This window comes from Lepisosteus oculatus, chromosome 19 (genome assembly GCF_040954835.1).
Source record: "Lepisosteus oculatus isolate fLepOcu1 chromosome 19, fLepOcu1.hap2, whole genome shotgun sequence".
NCBI lineage: Eukaryota > Metazoa > Chordata > Actinopteri > Semionotiformes > Lepisosteidae > Lepisosteus > Lepisosteus oculatus.
Genome location: NC_090714.1, coordinates 12070917 through 12089524, shown reverse-complemented (window position 1 = coordinate 12089524; position 18608 = coordinate 12070917). Strand labels below are relative to the sequence as shown.

At 47.6% G+C, this 18608-nt stretch overlaps 2 protein-coding genes across 6 annotated transcripts in view; one reads left to right on the top strand and one right to left on the bottom strand.

Annotated features, from left to right (window-relative positions):
• palb2 (partner and localizer of BRCA2) overlaps positions 1–18608 on the top strand; it is a 61158-nt gene that overhangs the window by 35287 nt on the left and 7263 nt on the right. For 2 of the 4 annotated variants that reach the window (XM_069181024.1, XM_069181022.1), the window contains 5 exons: positions 11575–11627; positions 15223–15305; positions 16212–16271; positions 16476–16584; positions 16731–18194. In XM_069181024.1, coding sequence (XP_069037125.1) covers positions 15258–15305; positions 16212–16271; positions 16476–16584; positions 16731–18194 — 1681 coding nt within the window. In that variant the 5' untranslated portion in view covers positions 11575–11627; positions 15223–15257. Of the gene's footprint in view, positions 1–1574; positions 1674–11574; positions 11628–14675; positions 15084–15222; positions 15306–16211; positions 16272–16475; positions 16585–16730; positions 18195–18608 lie in introns of those variants that run through there. The other 2 variants (XM_069181025.1, XM_069181023.1) reach the window with 2 other exon arrangements.
• Positions 1292–14531, bottom strand: dctn5 (dynactin 5). 2 transcript variants are annotated; one of them, XM_006637144.3, is made up of 7 exons: positions 14446–14531; positions 14113–14181; positions 11655–11773; positions 6753–6864; positions 2278–2380; positions 1967–2088; positions 1292–1578 (listed from the first exon to the last, which is right to left on the bottom strand). In XM_006637144.3, the coding sequence occupies exons 1-6, from the start codon at positions 14491–14493 to the stop codon at positions 1991–1993; spliced, it is 549 nt and encodes a 182-aa protein (XP_006637207.1). In that variant the 5' UTR covers positions 14494–14531; the 3' UTR covers positions 1292–1578; positions 1967–1990. The 2 variants fall into 2 exon arrangements, with proteins under 2 accessions (XP_006637207.1, XP_069037131.1); XM_069181030.1 differs by lacking the exon at positions 1967–2088.

The following is an 18608-nucleotide window of genomic DNA, read 5'->3' as shown; positions in this document are numbered from 1 at the left end:
CTCAGCAATTAGCTTTTTAAAGCCATTCTTCATGTGGTTGAAACTACACAAAGCCTAGAGTTTTGTAACCGGGGAAAAAAAAATAAAATGAGAAGGATTCCTACGGCTGCCAGCCCAGCTCGTGGTGCTGGTGTTTGCCTGCGTGTCCTGCCTGAGCACAGGTTCCTCAGAAATACAGAACAGAGCCTTTCAGCTCCACTCCACTGTTTAAGGCTGCTGCCCAGTGCTCAGGAACATGCCACAGCACCGGAGGCCAGGGCTGAACAATGCCTCTGCAATCCGACGAGTGGACTGATAATTCAAGAGTGGGTCTCAGGCAGCTCTTTACTTACCTACACATTTTCACACACTCAAGGCCTGCACTCCCTCACCAGCATGGAAAACGTCTTTTCACATTTCACGTAGGACTATACCGCTTACTACACCATTTTTCTCATGAAGCTTATATTATTAGAGTCCACATTTGCTGTACACATACACTTCTACATAGTCTGCACGTAGGCATTATCACATCGGTGACTTCTCTGATGTATGATATTACATTTTGTCCCTTTTTTCTGTCCAGGACAACGCGAGTCCAAACAATCTGGATGAAAAAAATCTCCACTCGGAGACACAGTAGAGCTATAGACCCCAAATGTTAACACATCATGAAACGAAAGCATAAAAAATGATCACCTTCACACCTCCACAACAAAGCCTCAAGTTTAAAATAAATAAATGGAATCCTACAGTGTCCTGGCTAAAAAAAACTTTAGGCTTTAACTAAAACCACATGGAAGAATGGTTTGAAAAAGATAATTGCTGATCAGCAGATAGTTCTTAAAAGTATCAGAGAGGCTGGGGGCGGCAGTGTCCCAAAACACACTAGGGTTACCTAGAAAGTCAACCGTATTGACTTACAGGGCATCCCAGCCTCTCCCACGTTGATCCAGAGATAAACCAATCTGTTTAACCTGGTGTTTCTCAAACAAGGATTCAGAACACCCTGATCCCGGAGTATTCTTTCAGTCTCCAGCAAGATGATTTGTGTTTTTCTTTCCCTAAGCGCAAGCCTGTGTGGGCTATTGTTTGATCTTAAAAAACACCTCAGGCCAACTGATGCACAAATATACCAGGGGATTCGGTTTCACACTGTGCTACGTTACCACCCACTCGCTGGGAGAGAAATGTCAAAGAGAGAGAAAGAAAACAGGGTCTTTAGAGTGTCAATACTGATTTGCATTTTGGCTTACAGGGAACACGGGTTTTAGAACCACATCACCTAAGCAGAAGTTCAGATAAACACAACGACCTTTACTGTTTTTTTTTATTTGCAAGAAATCTGGTCTGCCACAGGAGTTATAATTTAGTGTTGCATTTACAGGATAAGGGAGAAACTGGGTTCTGCAAACTATGAGTACTGACGTTAAATAATTCAGTTCCCCTTGTTTGTGTAAGAGGTTTTTTTTTCCTTTGCCTAGTGCCGTGTGAAGGTTCTGCTGCGGCACAGTCGGGTCCCAGGGGTTTCTCAGCTGTGTTACCAACACATACTGGCTGGCACTGCTACCTCCACTCTTCATGCACAGGGTCTGAAACCTGGAAAGGGTACAGAGAAGAGTTACGACGTGCTACGTGGCTCCTTGTGCAGTGCCATCTGAAAAATGCACTGCCAAGTAAACTCTGCAATACAAGTGAGAAAGACTTGTAAATGTTGATTTTTATGCTTTAGTACTTGCGTCGAGACAATCACCATGCAGCGCCGACACACTGATATGAGACTAGCCATCAAATTAGTCCGCAGAAAGGCATGCAGAAAATGGAGACCACGGATGATTAAGATTAAAGGGATTCATCTCAAATTAAATCCCACTGTACGTTTTACCTTAAATACATCATTGCGGAACGGAAACCAATTTTTCATGCCAGGGGCGAAAGCAGTGAGATCACCGTGGGGTGAAGCTGCGGGAGTCCATGGGGTACGTACATGTGGACTGGTCCATTTCATAAGTTAAATCTGACTGAGGGGGAGGAACTTCTGGTAGTAGCTCTTGGTGACATCGATCATGAGCTCCTGGGTGCACTCTGGCAGCTCTCCCATGAACAGGCCTGGGGCAGAAACGGAGAGGCAGTTAACCTGAGGGCCCACCGAGAGCCGGGGACGGGCAGATGAAAAGAGAAGGCACTGAACACTTCTCTAGAACACTAAACGCAAAATTGCCATTCTCTGTGAACTGCTAGAATGGGTGTCTCTTCGCTACCCCTTGTGCACTCTGCCCCCTGCCCTCTGTCTCTCACCGGGGCAGCCAGAGAACACGGTGAACGGAGGCACCACGCTCTCGGGCGGCAGGACGGTGTTGTCCATGATCTTACAGCAGTCCTTGAGAACGCACCTCCGGCCCTGAAACGCAAGCAAAACAGCGTGAGAAGACCTGGGCTCCTTTCTGTGGAACAGGGGTAGTTTTCCCCAGTCTCCTTTAATCTTGACCTGGTACATAGCATGTTTTCATACCTTTCCCTATGTATAGCAGTCATATAAATCTCTGCTATACCTGTGATCTGGCTGCAGATTGGTACTAATTACATTTTCTACCTGTCACATTTTAGTCTTGTATTCCTGCTTCAGAAGAGCATATTCCTTTCCCATGGTGTTCTGTTTTCCATGGGTGTCCAGTACTGGGAAGGCTCTTGTTGTGTGTGCATGTGTGCTGGGCCCTAGAATTGAGCGCTTTTTCGTTTAAGGATTTTCACGGTCTATCAACAGCGATAGCATGTGCTGTCCATATGAGCTTTCTTTTGTGTGATGTTCGAATGGATACAGAGCAGCAGGGCTACAGTGAAAGGAAAGATGTTTCTCACCAGCCCACAGACTGCGTTCGCTTTCCGGCTCTGCACTCTTTGCACCCCTGGAAGCCTAGCACAGACCTAATGGTGATGAGGAGAGCTTTGGCAATGCGCAATACGAGCCCCTCCTCCAGGCCCAGCTGTGTGAGCAGAGCCTGGTAAACAAGCGGGCTGGGCTTACAGATGCACGCTCAGGTAAACCAGCTGCCCCCCCTTCGCGTGTTCCCCTGATAAGACAGGACTTTATCTAATCAGAACACCGTACACGCATATGGCCACTGTATTGCTTTCTGTTGCAATACCAGTGACCCAGATCCCCCGAGTCTTTCACTTTTAACAATGGCGGCTGTGCTGCTTCAACTCTGTTATCTGCCACTGGCAGGTGTCCCAGCTGCACGGCAGCCTGCACATAAACGTGTTCGCTCGATCATTCCCCCCCTCCCTCCTCCCCACCCCAACCTCTCTCAGCTCTGGTCAGTGCGGACTTCACTACTTGCACGTCTGTCGGGAAGCATCTGTGGGAAAGTTCCAGCTGGGACGTGTAACCATACTGGTGCAGTTTATGAAGCTATGAACAGCAAAAAGCCTCCTTTTTACACTTGACATTACTCATCTTTCCAAACATGTCAGGAATTTAATGTCTGTCTCTCCCCCCCCCAGTTTGAATATAAATGTGAATGCTGAAGAACAGTGTTTACCACATCATCCTTTAGCACATTAGAAGCCTGTAGTTGTGGATAAAATGAGCTGCAGGTAAACAGCACAGTAAAATGAGATGGAGAGAGTGCAGCACGAATGAACGGGAAGGCGCTGTTCAGTGTCTGAAGCTTATCTGACATTTCTATCGTACACTGTCCTTAACTGAACGCTGCTGAGCTCACTCGAATCTTTGCTCTTTCACCCCACAGTGGAGGACAGTGTTCACAGTTAATCCTCCCATGACAAACATTTTGTTCTCCTACCTTATGTCATGTAAACAGGGGCTGCTGCAGAATTTCGCCATGTTCTGTACTGTACATTTTCTAGTGCTGATAAGAACAATCTACACAACATGGAGGATCACGTAATGTGCTGACAATTTACCCAGGCCCCGTTAAGAACTGCACAGAGCGACATGCAGTGGCGCTGTAACTGGGCACTAGCATGTTCTGCTGTGCTACGCTGTGTGGTTCTGTGCTGCTGGGGGCTTCAGGTTCCCAAATGTACAGTGTTTAACGGGGCTGCATGCATGCAGAAATATGCATGACTGGAAATTTAAGTCTGGGTCTTGCTGATCGCTGCACAGTGTCGGACTCTGTCTCCCAGCACTCCAGAAATCTCTGGAGGGCGACACCAGACAATCTAAATTTAGAAATCAAGTGGGAGGATATCAGATGCTCCCCTTGTGGGTAAGGTCAGGGAACCTCAGCAGCTCCTCCACAAAAGGGCTTTTTGTGGAATTGGGAGAAGACGAAGACTAATATTACTGCTACCAATAAAACAGTTAGGGGGAAAAAATGTTTATTCTAAAAATAAAAACTAGCATTTGCTTCCAGCAAACAGGAGATCCAGATCACAAGTGAGCAGAAGCTAAGGTTTGCCATTTCTGTGTACTGATCTAGGAAAAGGCTTTGCAGTGGGTTTGTGATTCTGTCAGAAGCGAAGGATCTCTGGGATTCTGCCTCTCGCCACTGTGACAACAGCACAAGAGATTTTATGGGAATACACTCCTGAAAAGCAACACTGTGTGATATCTTTCTGGATGGCACAGTGCTTGTCTTGCTTTCCCAGCATCTCAGAGCTGTAATTGCACTCAAAATTCCTGCATGATGTTGGTGTTTGGCTAGTTTCTACGGACACAGCTTTATTTGGCTGACAGTTTCAAGAGCACTTTCTCTTTACTCTCTGCCCTGCTTCACATATGGGGTAGTAAACAGGCTTCAGACTGGATTACTGAACTGATTGTTCATCATTAAGAGTGCAGCTGGTAGATTGTATCTCATTCGTTTGATCGCAATTATTCAATTAATAAGCCCAGGAGATGTTCCACTATACTAGAGATGGGAAAGACCGTGAAGCAGTGTTTCTTTGTGAACTATTTAAATAGCATTCGGCAAGGCTTTCATGTTATTTTCCATGAGAAATAGGCATTCTTGCGATAAAAAGAATAACTGAACTGCTTTGATGGCCAGCTCAATTGATTGCAAGCTAATTAGTGGCTCTAACTGCAGACCTCCATTGAGAGCATGTAAATCCCTGCTTATTAATTTTTGTTCTGTTCTGAAAACACTTTTCCCCTTACAAACAACTACAGAGTCACTAGGAGTGCACGGAGACCTCTACAGCAGATGCATATGTCCAAGATTAGGCTGAGTCGAGGTCACAGAGGCCCTATCGTTTGGGGATTAGTGGCTTGATAGAGGAAGTGAAAACCACTCACCAAATTACTCTGCCTGTCTAACATGTGGGTTAAGTAAAGTTGAATCTAATGTTTACACTGAGCAATTAATTCTGAAGCATTAGGAGGATTTCGTAAAGGTCGGGCCCATGCCAGTGGTATTATACAACCCCTGCAGACAAGCCGCAAAAAGACACAGTGACAAATGCAAGATGATTGGGGAAAACAGAGGGCAATGACAAGAATAAAGGAGATGGGAGAGTGCGAAAGATGAAAGGGGCACCTCCTGCTGCCCAGCAGCAAACAATCATTAACAATAGAGCCCCCATCTGTCGAAACCTTGAACAAATGTTGCCTGAAGTAATAACACCAGTCTGCACTGCCAGTGTGCTGCAGAGTCTGGGCAGAATGAAGATTAGATGGCTATTAACGCAATACTCAATTGTAAAGCCATTATTTCAGGCTCAGCGAGAGGCCGCCACTACTTCGCCTGAGGAAATCAGGCAGATCTAGCCAGGTGAGAGAAGGTGTCGAAACTCCCAGCAGTGTGTGTGGTACTTGTATTTGTGAGTGCAATTCAGAAGCTGTTCGTGCAGCTAATAATAATATAATAATAATTGCTTACACTTATATAGCGCTTTTCTGGACACTCCACTCAAAGCGCTTTACAGGTAATGGGGATCCCCTCCACTACCACCAGTGTGCAGCCCCCACCTGGATGATGCGACGGCAGCCATAGTGCGCCAGAACGCTCCCCACACACCAGCTCTCAGTGGGGAGGAGAACAGAGTAATGAAGCCAATTCATAGATGGGGATTATTAGGAGGCCATGATTGGTAAGGACCAATGGGAAATTCGGCCAGGATGCCGGGGTTACACCCCTACTCTTTTCGAGAAACGCCCTGGGATTTTTAATGACCACAGAGAGTCGGGACCTCGGTTTTACGTCTCATTTTACGTCTCATTTTGCGCCTGTTTACAGTATAGTGTCCCCATCACTATACTGGGGCATTAGGACCCACACGGACCGCAGGGTGAGCGCCCCCTGCTGGCCCCACTAACACCTCTTCCAGCAGCAACCTTAGTTTTTCCCAGGAGGTCTCCCATCCAGGTACTGACCAGGCTCACACCTGCTGAGCTTCAGTGGGCTACCAGTGGTGAGTTGCAGGGTGATATGGCAGTTGCAGGGCTTTTCTGCAAAATTTGTTAAGCTTTTCTTCAAAAAAACAAAACAACCCTCAGTGAAAATAAGAAACGCTCTGATAAAGAACATTAAAAGAAAGCCAGGTGCACAAAACCGGTGGTGTTCATAGTGCTTTTGAAGTCTCCGGTGCGAACTGTGTTGCATTTTAAGCTCTTTGCAGATACCCGGAATTGCTTTCCAAAACCATATCCTTGCAAGAGCAAGCTCAACAGCTAACAGGATGTTTATTCATGAAAACCCACAGCAAAACATTTAAAGAGCACATAATGGCACTGCTTTCGTTTGTGCCAAAACCCACACAAAGCCAAGGGAAAAGGTGAACCCTGCAGGATACAGATATGCACTCACGATGACGCAGTTCTTGCCTATGTGGACGTACGACCCAATCTGCGCTGCGTTGACCACACAGTCCTCCTCGATGAACACGTGGTCCCCGATGTGAAGGGGGAAGAAGGCCACTCTGCAGGGAGGAAGCACACGCAACACAGGTCATGGGGAGACATGTCTCCGGCTCCATCAACAGAAAATGTCAGATTTTTTTCCCCATCATCTCTGTTTTTAATATTGATTTATGGAGATTTTAAAAAAACAATAAGAGTAGTTTAATCTTGGCTGTGGAGATGTCCTGATTGTACATTTTTCAAGGTGTTATCTTATAGCAATGGTTAGTATTCTGACTGTTGATGCAATTAAGTAATTTCAGTTGAAAACAAAAATTAATGGATTACTAGAAACTTAAGAGGTTTGTGTAAATTGCGAAACACACACCACAATAAACATATCAATGACGATTCTTACACATCATACGTGAATGGAGGCAGAAACATGATGGAAAACGTGAGGGTTAGTAGGGCAGTGGCTGGCTGCTGTCAGAACCAGAATCGGGACTGTCTGACTCACCACAAGGCACGAGGGCCCATGCAGTCACCTTTTTGGAGACTTATCCACTGCTCTCCACTCAACACAGTGGTTAGCACTGCTGTGCTGTGCACTGGGACCAAGGGGCTCAATTCCAGACCTGTCTGTGCGCAGTTTGTGTGTTCTCTTTGTGTTTGTGGGGGTTTCCTCGCACTGTCCAAAACTACGCTGGTAGGTTAATTGGCTTCTGGGAGAACTGGCCCTGGTCTGAGTGTGTGCAAGCTTGTGTTTGTGTCTGCCCTGTGATGGCCAGGCTTCCTGTCCAGTGTGTATCCTGCCTTGTGCCCTTACTTTATCGGGTTAGGCTCCAGCTTCCCCTGAACCTTAATTGGTTGAAGCAGTTCGAAAATGGATGGGTGGATACTCTTCCTGAATACCAAGTTCAGGAACAGGCAGGTGTGAGACAGGAAATGCCCAGGCCACCTGGTCTGCTCCAGTATTTCTGCAGTCAGTCTTGCTTACGTATTATGTATTCCAGCACATCAGTCTGGGGTCACATCATGGCTGATGAAGTAAAACTCTCAGATTCTGATCACTGAGCGCTGATTTCACAGTCCACTCTTACCTGGCAACAGACAGATGTCTGGGCCATTATAATAGGAGCCGAGCTCAGCGTGGACACGTAGCGTGTTTCTGAGTTGAGAGCTCTTCAGTCCCACTGAGACAGAATAGGCTGACACAGTAACCAACTAAACTCACCCCAGATGTGCAGTACACTGCTGATATAGTCTTACACGTCATCATTCTGTTTTACCAATATACCATAAGCCATAAATAAAGAACACATCGCATTCTACTGCTGGTATAAAGCAGAGTTCTGAGCTTTGCATGAGCTGCATAATCATGTAACTCAGGAGCTAAACTATAAGCTGAAGTTGTAGATGTCTAAGTATGAACAACTTTCTACAAGTTACAAACACCATGTGTTGGAAGTAAGGTCATATGCAGCACATGAGGTGAGTAGCGGTAGTTTATAACAAACAACACAGGTGTCCAGTGCCACTACCTTACACACAAACTTTATGCAGACTCTTTATGTAGTCTAGTGAAGCTCTGCTGCATTGCACGCTCACTCAATCTGTTAGTGTAGCATTTTCATCACACGGGCATCTGTCTTGTCCATGAACAGCACTGCTGTTGCAGCTGTAGCTAGGACAGCTCCCACATTTTCACTCCAGGTGTATATTTTCAAAAACTGCGTTAGCAAGATCTCGTTCAGGAGATTTATACAATTCCAGTTACCATTTTACAAAATGGATATTGCTTCTCTGGAGAAAGATCAAACAGAATTCAACTAGAACAATTCCAGGATTAACCAGAATGTGGTACACACACAGGTTAAAGGAGGTGTATCTCTTTAGTCTTTAACTGAGGGACGTAGGAGGGAACTTGATACAAGTATTCAAAAATCCTGAAAGGTACTGACAAACGCCAGCCTTTCCTCTGAGTCTTATACAATTAATTATTTACCGAGTCACAAATATCAGTATACAGGATGTCTTTATTGTGCAACACTACAGTTCTCACTGTTCTGAGTCTTGGGTACAACAGTGTCATTTGACAACTTCAGCATAACAGCCAGTTCCATTAAACAAGAGATGTTTGATGCAATAATAATTGCACTGAACAATTGCAAAAATAATATCTGCAGTACAAACAGTTCAGTCCAGAGGCAACCCTCTGATCCAACCCTCTTCCCTCATTGTCTTGTGATTCTCTGTTTTGTCGAGTTAACAAATGTATATATTAAAAGTCCAAGGAGCCTCTTGTTCAGCACAATCCCAGCAGGCTCTGGGTCCTACAGCGCTGCTCTTTCGATTCTGGGGACATTCCTCAGAACGCCAAGAACAGGCTTCAGGAAGCAGAGTTTTGGGTTGACAAGAGCCCTCCTTATCACCCTGAGAGAAAAGGACAAGGTATTCCCGATAGTGGAATGACTCATTATTTTTATCAACGTAACAACACTTTCTATTTATAGATCAGGGGGAAAAGCCGAGAAAGTTATATCTCGGACCAGGCAGGTGCCTTATTTTAACAAAGCCACTTAAGATGTTTGCCCATTCAGATTTTTTAGTCTTATACTCCCCTCTCACACACGCCGATCACATTATTTAAGATGACCTGTAGTCATTTTTGTGTTCGTGTGTTCCCACGGTACATTGTTAATAATACTACACGGGGTAGGACATTTCCAGAAAACTCTCCCACTCTGTTTCTAACCTAATACCAACAACAAGACTGCATTCACACAGGAAATTCATACAATTCATACAATACATTCATTCACACATTCATAACAAGAAATCTAGACAAGAGCCATTTTTGAAACATATTTAAATGAAGTGAGGTTATTAGGCTTTCTTACCAATGCTTCAAGTATCTCACCTCCAGTCTAAGTAGACAATACCTTGTTTTCTACAGAGTTGTCACTTTTCTAAGAAACACATCACTGGGGTGACCTCTGGGACAAGGCCAAGGCTCATGAGACAGGAGTGCAGGAGAGGAGAGTCTCCTGTGACCTGTTGCCTTGGCTTCTTTCTTTAACCATTCTGCCCTGTACTACAGCACCAAGTGCAACTGGTTGCCTTTCACCACAGAACTGTAGTTAAGACTCACCAGCGTTAAGTATATTTTCTTAATAAAAAACAGTGAACAGTCTGATAGGAAAAACAGGGCGTAACAACAATGATTTACCTTCCTGCCAGGGTAAATAAAATAATGACACACCGAGCCCAGCAACACCAGAATCACACAGTCCCAGCACCTCTCATTTATTTGACGAGTGTTGTGCTTTTTTTTGTGCTTAATCTGGTGGGGGGGGTCAGTAGGCACGGCAACATATAGTTGGCTACTTTCTATAGTAGGCATGGCAACACCTTGAACCATCGCCGGGGTGGTGGGGGGTCAGTAGGCACAGCAACGGTCTTGAACCAACACTGGGGGGGGGAATGAGACCCCAAGTACCCAGCGCACAGCGAGGCCTCACTGCAGCTCAAGACCGGGGGGAAAAGTCCAGCTTGAGATTCTGTTTGTTGGATTTTCGTTTTCCTCCTTTCCCGTTACGTCTTTAATGTCGCGGGCAACCTGAGAGGAGCGGCGGTACAGCTAATCCCGCGGCCTCACCTTCAGGCTGCCTCATCCGCGATCAGAAGCCGTGGTGATTAGCTTTCACTCACACACCCCCCCTCGAGCAAACGGGCTCTTCAGGCTCCTTTCTGGCAGAGTCAGGCAAGACCGGTCCAAAAAGGCAGAAACACAATCGTGCTGGCATTTAACTCCAGGTGGGGGCTGCACACTGGAGGGCGTGGAGGGGATCCCCATTACCTGTAAAGCGCTTTAAGTGGAGTGTCCAGATTACCGCTATATACGTGTAAGCAAGTATTATTATTAACTCCCTCCACTGCAAGTCAGTATGTTCTTGGGTTTGTCACAGTGTGCTGAGTGGGGCTTTGCTAATTGGTTACGCAAACCCAGTGCGCTCTCAGGAGATTCTGGTTATGAACTTCCATGCCTAATTTTTTCAGCTGTCGGTGCCACAGAAGAACAAAGCAAATGGGGAGGAAACACAGGGGTAGCATCTCTAAGGACAAACACACAAGCTCATTACTTGGAGCACTGACTTAACCAAGCGTGTAAATATATATATATTTTTTTACTGTCACCTGCCTCCTTTACAGACAGCTCTCAAACTACTGTGTATCTCACCCATTGTGATGACAGTGTATTTAATGTTAACGCTCACAGTGTGCTTGATCTCCTATTATCATTCTTATTCTTGATGGTTAATAGGCGCACCCACAATGGGAGGAAAAAACACAGTAAAATGACATAAAAAATGTGATCTCTACCCTATCTGGCATCTCCATCACTCTCTCTGGCACTTTGCAGTATCTGTGATGCAGCTAACTGCTGCTCTCTAGTGGTTCATCAGACTAACTGCACACAGTGAAATATTTCTGCCAGTAAAAAACAAATTTCTGTAGGATTAATCTAACCTTAGCCATCAAGAGCCCATTTGATGGTATCTTGCTCTTACATTCTGTTGCATAACAAGCCTGCTCTATGTACTAGGTATAGTTAGTATTTGGAACTCAAAGTGTGCTTTTTACTGCAGGTTTATCTTAGAATGCTGATAGGTGAAGACCCTTTTAAAGAAAGAGTTAATTTTTTGTAATACTTCCCTGCCCATAAATTGGACAGAATGTGTTGAGGGCTTACTTCTTGTTTCAATTTCTGTTTCTTCCCTTTAAAGCTCACCACTGCTACCCCACGCCTACGAGTGACCGTCGGCTGACCATTCAGGAGGTGGGTCGGGGCAGCAGAGAGACTCACCCTTTGCTGAACTTCTTAAAAGGTGGCCGGATGACACTGCGGCTCTTGATGACACAGTGACGCCCCACCCGGACGTTAGCGAGGTCCCCCCTGATGATGCAGTCATTCATCACGATAGTCTAGGGACAGAGAGACAGACAGACGGGGAGGGGGAGAAAGAGAGAGTCAGCAATCTATATTTTAATTCAAACACACAACTGCAGGATGCAACCTTGGGAAAGGCCTTGAGTCAGATGTCAACATTACTGCAGCCCTAGTACAACTATCTTATTTTACTGTACACTTCACTTCTCTACAGATCATCACTGGCACAACTGCTCACACAGCGAGCACAAACTCCAAGGCACCACTGCGTCTGGAGAGGCCAATATTGCTATTTTGATTTAAGAAATTACGTTAAATGACACGTCTTCTTTCTTTCCCCTTCACTACAATACACAGGACTCAAACCCAGTTTGTGGAAAAACTAGTGTTTTCTATTTTTTGTTCCACCCTAAGTAATCAATCAAACACTTATTTTCTAAATAAGGCGTATATATGATTATTCTTAAGGTCTTGTACAGATTCGAGATTTTTTATTTGCCATATACAACAAGTGTATTGGAATGCTTACTCATTCAGCTGTACCCAGTAACAGTGGAGAAAAACAAATGACAAACGGATATGGACAAATAAATTTAGACAACAGACGTTATAATACAGGCAAGACAGGACATAGTGCAAACAGTGCAGTACCTTAAAGTGCAGGTGCTAATTTGAGCTGTTTCTGATGTGGACTGCTTGGGGGAAGGAACTGTTTTTGAATCTACTGGTCAGTGTTCTGATACCGCCATACCTCCTATCAGAACCTGATGGGTGGCCAGGGTGAATTGTGCCCCGAAGTATAATAATAATAATTCATAATTGCTTACACTTATATAGCGCTTTTCTGGACACTCCACTCAAAGCGCTTTACAGGTAATGGGGATCCCCTGAATGATGTGACGGCAGCCATAGTGCGCCAGTACGTTCCCACACACCAGCTCTCAGTGGGGAGGAGAGCAGAGTGATGAAGCCAATTCAGAGATGGGGATTATTAGAAGGCCATGATTGGTAAGGGCCAAGGGGAAATTTGGCCAGGACGCCAGGGTTACACCCCTACTCTTTTCAAGAAACGCCCTGGGATTTTTAATGACCACAGAGAGTCAGGACCTCGGTTTTACATCTCATCCGAAGGACGGTGCCTGTTTACAGTATAGTGTCCCCTTCACTATACTGGGGCATTAGGACCTAAGTGGACCGCAGGGTGAGCGCCCCCTGCTGGCCCCACTAACACCTCTTCCAGCAGCAACCTTCGTTTTTCCCAGGAGGTCTCCCATCTGGGTACTGACCAGGCAGGTAATTAGGTAGACCAGAGTGTAACTGGAAACATGGGTGGAACAAAAGCAAGAAAATGGCAGGCCCTCCAGAAGTCTGAGTTTGAGAGTCCTGCTATAATAATAATCTGAAGCAATACAGTAAAAAGGAGTTAAAAAGAGAGTAATATGCATATAAACAGTCAGCCTGTTTGTGGCTGAATACTTTTCACTGACCTGCAGACCAGGAACATATAGTACTCGAGTAGTTTTTTATTCCATCCCTGTATTTATTTATGTGGGTAAAAATCAATCCAGTTTTTGTATGTCTAAATCAGTTCTTATCAAGAACAACTGCCGGACTCCCCTCCTCAAAGACTGAAATTGCCTGTCCCCATCACGGGATGAGCAACCCACTGTTCCCAATACAGCTGGGGTTCCCAGTGCTGCTCCTGGCCACCCCACACCTGCTGGTTTCCATCGCAGCCCAGCTCTGTTCTTAAACGACTCCTTAACGGAAACGAACAAGTTGCTCGTTTGGAAGCATTGCAAGTTTTTTTTCTTTTCTAAAAAGGTTAGAGATCTTACCTCACTTCTGAAATGCACTAGTTAAAAGGCCACCTCCGACGTGCTTAGGAACTGAGTTACAATTAGGGAGTTCAAAATAAACTGACTATCGGGGCGATAAAGGATTCAATTATTTGAGTGCTCATGTGGAAGAAAAGCCAGCGGGTGTGCAGCTTCCCAGGACTGGAAACCCCTGCAGCAGAGGATGCTGAGCAACTCCACACACACGGGTGCTGTCGGTCCCCCCTAAATCGTCAATATCAAGACGCCTGGAACATTTTTATTGTTATCGCTGTAATAGGCAAGGCTGTTCAATTAGCTAGTTCAGAGATGTTTGAAATGAAACCACCAACGCCCTATAACTCAAAGACCACAGCCCTGAACCGAGTGACTTGCTCAGTTGCCCAAACCTCCCGAGTTTCCAGTCTACGCACACAGCAGATTTAAATGTGACGCCGGAGTGCGACTGTAAGACCAGAGCTGATTAACGGGCTGTGGGTCAACGAGAGATGGAAATATTCCATGGATTGAGAAAATACAATAGCACGATTACTCACTTTGCCGTTCAGCACGATGTTCTGACTCCCACACAGAACGGACTGCCGGCTCACCTTGTTCCCGGACGCCTGCCAGACAATTCAGACCAAGCGATTACGGATTTAGCTTACAAGAAAGAAAACGCCAGACCCCTGCTTACATTTAGTGTATTTCTTCAAACATCTTTTTTAAAAAAAAAATCTGTACACGTCATCTTTTATTGGTTTTACATTCTGTATATGTTAATGTATTCTCTGGACTGGACGGTTTTTAGCATTCATTTTCAACCAGATAAACACTTAATCGTATATTGTAAGCGTCTAGTTAGCATAATATGCAAAGGCAAACAGTACCGTTTCAATGTACTCGGCTTTGTTGTACAGTATTTCACACAGCTCCATGGCAGAACAATTACTAATAGTAATAAAAGTGAAAACCGGGTCGGCGCTGTGTTTTGGTTGATCCACTCCCTGCTTCCGCTCTCTTCCGGAAACGCACTACGGCACCCAGCCAGGCAGAGGGAGCCGAGCACCGATTCCTCTTCCTGCAGACACACGAAAACACCTCTTCGTCTTTTTAGTGCATCAACATGCCATGACAGTTTCAGGGTATCTTCTAGGTGGCTTAACGTCTGTCTGCCTCTGACAGGATCCAAAAAGCAAGCGCTTCAACTTGCCAGCTGTGTCCGTCAGTGATTAGTATGGCCTTGCCGGTGAAGTTGCGGGAATGTGCTCAAACATTAAAACCCGTCAAAACCTTTCACGCGGCTTGCGGGATGCCGAAAGATCATTAAAAGTCGTCCCGTTATGTGGACTATACAGTTTTAGACAGCCGAATGTCTCGATGACATTTTTTGACGAGACGAGCCCGGTGAGCTGAGGCAGTTGCGTTTTAACTCGTCGTCTCCTCCATGGTCGAGTACTGGACTCTTTTAGTGTTTAGTTTGACAAAATCAGACTTGTCATTTTGTCCCAAAACGACCGCTGCGCCGGTAAGTCGTGGCACCCTGCGTTTGCGAAAGCTGTTTTGTGTGGTGAAATATTTCATCTGCTTAACGGGGACATCTAAATCAATGTATGAGAAGGCGGACCTGTCCTCTGAGTTGTGTCCTTTGATGTGTTTCCCGTCAGTGAGGAGTCTCTGTCGCACTGTCGGCGGTCTCAGGATGGACAGAAGCCGGACCGCAGCGGTGATCTCCAGCGACAAGGAGGAGGTCTGTGTTTCGTCTTTCTGGACGTTTGAACACGGTGGAACACCGTCTCTGGCACTGCACATTGTCTGACGTGCCATTCAGCACAAGACACTTTATGATTTACTATTGGATGCGGTCCGTGTTGCAGAATCAGTTACCAATGTGGAAGTAACGATGGTACAGAAGGAATCAAATGCCGGGGTTGTCAAACTTAAGTCCTTTGTGCCTTCTGGTTAATCAAAGTTAAAAAGGTAGCAAGTGTAAGAGCTGAAAACAGGCAAAGAGGTGAAAGTAACCCGATTACTAAGTCAGTCAAGGGTTAAGCTTGGGGTCAGAGTGCAGGGCAGTCATTTAATCAGCACCCCCTGGAGCAGTCGGGGTTAAGGGCCTTGCTCAGGGGCCCAACAGAGTAGGATTCCTCTGCTGGCTGTGGGATTTGAACCAGCAACCTTCCAGCCACAGGCGCAGATCCTGAGCCACAGAGCCACCGCACACCGATAGCCTGCAGAACCAGGACAGGGCAGCCCCTGTGGTCCACTGGAGACCGGGACAACCCAGCAACTTGTCTGTCTTTCCCAGTAGCTTTGCTGGAAGAGCAGGAGGTGATTGGAGAGAAAGCCTTGGGTGGTCATTCAGCCCCTTTTGGAGTTAGTAGCTAGCTGAACCAAGGGTCTCATCCAACTGTTTCCCAAAAGACGGCAGGGTATTAGCTTCAATGGCTTCAGAAACGCGGTCCATACTCGCACATCCCGAAAAACCATGTTTTTTCCTATCGGGGAATCGAACCCTGGTCTCCCGCACGAGAGGCAGGAATACGTACAAGTAGAAACAGTAGAAACAAGTAGGGAGAATGGTATTCTGTGTATTTTTGACTCTGCAGATTTCCTTTTGTTTGTAACGTCTAATTGGACTTTGTGTGTCTTGTAGCTGAAGGAAAGACTGGCTTTGCTTAAGAAGGAGTACCTCAGGACTGTCCAGAGACTGCAGGTGAGCAGCGCCGCTGGCTGACAGCTTCACGCGCTGAAACGGACGCTGAAACAGCAGGGGTGTTTTTCGTCTCGGGGAATTTGAACTAAAGCTTCAGTGCGTGATGGCCGCTACATGTGTGTCACTCCTCTGACCCCTCTGACAGTGAGAGGACAGACAGCCCGTGCCTGATTAATCCTAACGGGCTCTGTGATCTCCCTGCAGCGCGCGGAGCGATCCCAGGTGGTCTGGCGGCACGAGAGGAGCGGAATCGCGGAGCAGTACCGCCCGCCTCAGGAAGAACCGGGCTCAGCCCAGCAGTCCTCTTGCTCGGGTGAGTTTCTCCCAGGATCGATATGCTGCTGGCCGGTCAGGCCCCAGATGCAAACACCAGTCAATCAAAGTAGTTCAACAAACAGAAAACCCCTTCAATCCCAGTGTGGTATTTGTCCTTTTAAACTTCATGATTTCTTCTGGCAGATGCGGGACCTCTAGGGGTGAAAGCACCCCGTTCTGCTGAAGACCCCAGAGACCCGCTGGACATCGGAGACTCTGCTGACCAGCCTGGGGGCGCAGATGACCGGTGCAGCCTTCTCTCACAGGAGCTTCTCTCCTCCGGCGACGTCAGCGAGGCGGGAGGGACGTGGGTCTCCCCCTCGCCGTCCGCGAGCCCCGACCGGCGGCCCTGGGGCCCGAGGTGTCAGGAGACGGCCACGGCCCCCAGCGGGGGGCCCCGGCGCCCGCCCGCACACCGCCTGCGCTCGCGGAGGAGCCGGCTGCGCCAGGAGGACGGGGCGGGGCCCGGCCGCGGGATCTCGGGAACGGAGAGCCGGGAGAGGGACCCCCAGCCTGCTGGCTCGGAGGAGGGAGAGCGCCCCAGTTCTCCGGTGTTCCAGTCCAGCGCTGGAACAAGACAAACCGGAGGGGAGCCACTCTCCGGGCAATCCTGCGAAGGAGTAGGATCCCGGGATCCGCGCTGGGGGAGAGGGGACAGGGAGGCTGGAGGACTGCAGAGCCATCTGAGGGAGAATGGGTCTTTGCTCGGCGATCTGGGGGAGCCTCCCAGCAACAGCGCGCGTGGCGGGGTTCCTCTGCCGAGCCCCGAAGACCTCAGCCAGGGTGTGGACAATCAGACGCTAATCGAGCAGACAGGGCAAGATCAGTGCGCCTCGCAGCCTGACTGTACTCCAGCCCCGGGTCCCTGCGAGACCAAAGCAACAGAGTCAGGGTTGCCAAATGGGATCTCGAGGTCGGAGAAGGAGGGTCCCAAGCAGGGAAAAACCACTTCCGCGGACTGCCTCCCTCCTCCTTCCCAGGATTCTGCAGGAGCTGGAGCCCTGGGCTCGTGCACGCTCATCGAGGGGCTGCTCTTCCCCGTGGAGTACTACGTCCGGACCACCCGGCGCATGGCCTCCTCGCAGAGCAGGGTGGACCTGGAGGCCGTGATCGAGAGCCAGCTGAGCTGGGGCAGGAGGAGGAGGAGGAGGAGCAGCAGCAGTGTCCGCGGGGCGAGGAAGGAGGCTAGCCCAGGGCAAGACAGCCAGGGCTCTTCCCCTGCCCCGCCGTCTGGACCGCGCGCAGGCACGGGTCCGACCAGCTCTGGCCACTTGGCGTCAGAGCCCGCGGGTAGCCAGGGGGCGCTGTCCTCGCCTGCAACCCCGGGGGCTGTGGCCACCAAGCCCAAGACGGCCAGAGTCATGAGGCCCGCCAGAGGGAAGGGACGAGGAAGAGGGCCATGCCAAAAATCAGAACTGGGACCACTCCCTCACTGGGGTTCTGAAAACCCCCCAGCTTCTGGGAGCAGGGGATCGCCTGGAGATTCCCATTCTGGGAAAACTAAAACGGAGTTATATCCCATCTTCCAGGGCAAGTGTAAGCCAGCCAACAGCCAGGAGCAAGAGCGCAGTGGTTTGCAGAGTATTGCAATGGATCAGCTAAAAGGAGGTAGCGGAGTTATATTTCAGTCATACCTAGAGCTTTCCCGATGGGATTGTTCTCTTTCGCTTTGCTAGGGTGGAGTTCGAAGTGAAGTAGAAAAATCTTTACACAAAGAGTTGTGGAGGTCTAGAGCTCACTGCCGTTGTTAAACGCTCTGGGATCCTATACCCAGGATACTGGAACTGACGCCACTTTCGGATGGGTTTCCTCTTTTTCAGAGCACGCTAATTAACGTCCTTATCGTCTTAGAAATGAGCGAGCAGTGTTAGAAAACTACACTGGCCTACATGCCCAGTGCTTGTGAAGATATAGACTGTACAAATCTGGCATCTAAAGTTGTCCCGTGGCTTAAAAAGAAAGTAAACTTTGAATCAATGAATTATCCATAGTTTTGTGACCTGCAGGGTTTTGTATTAGGCA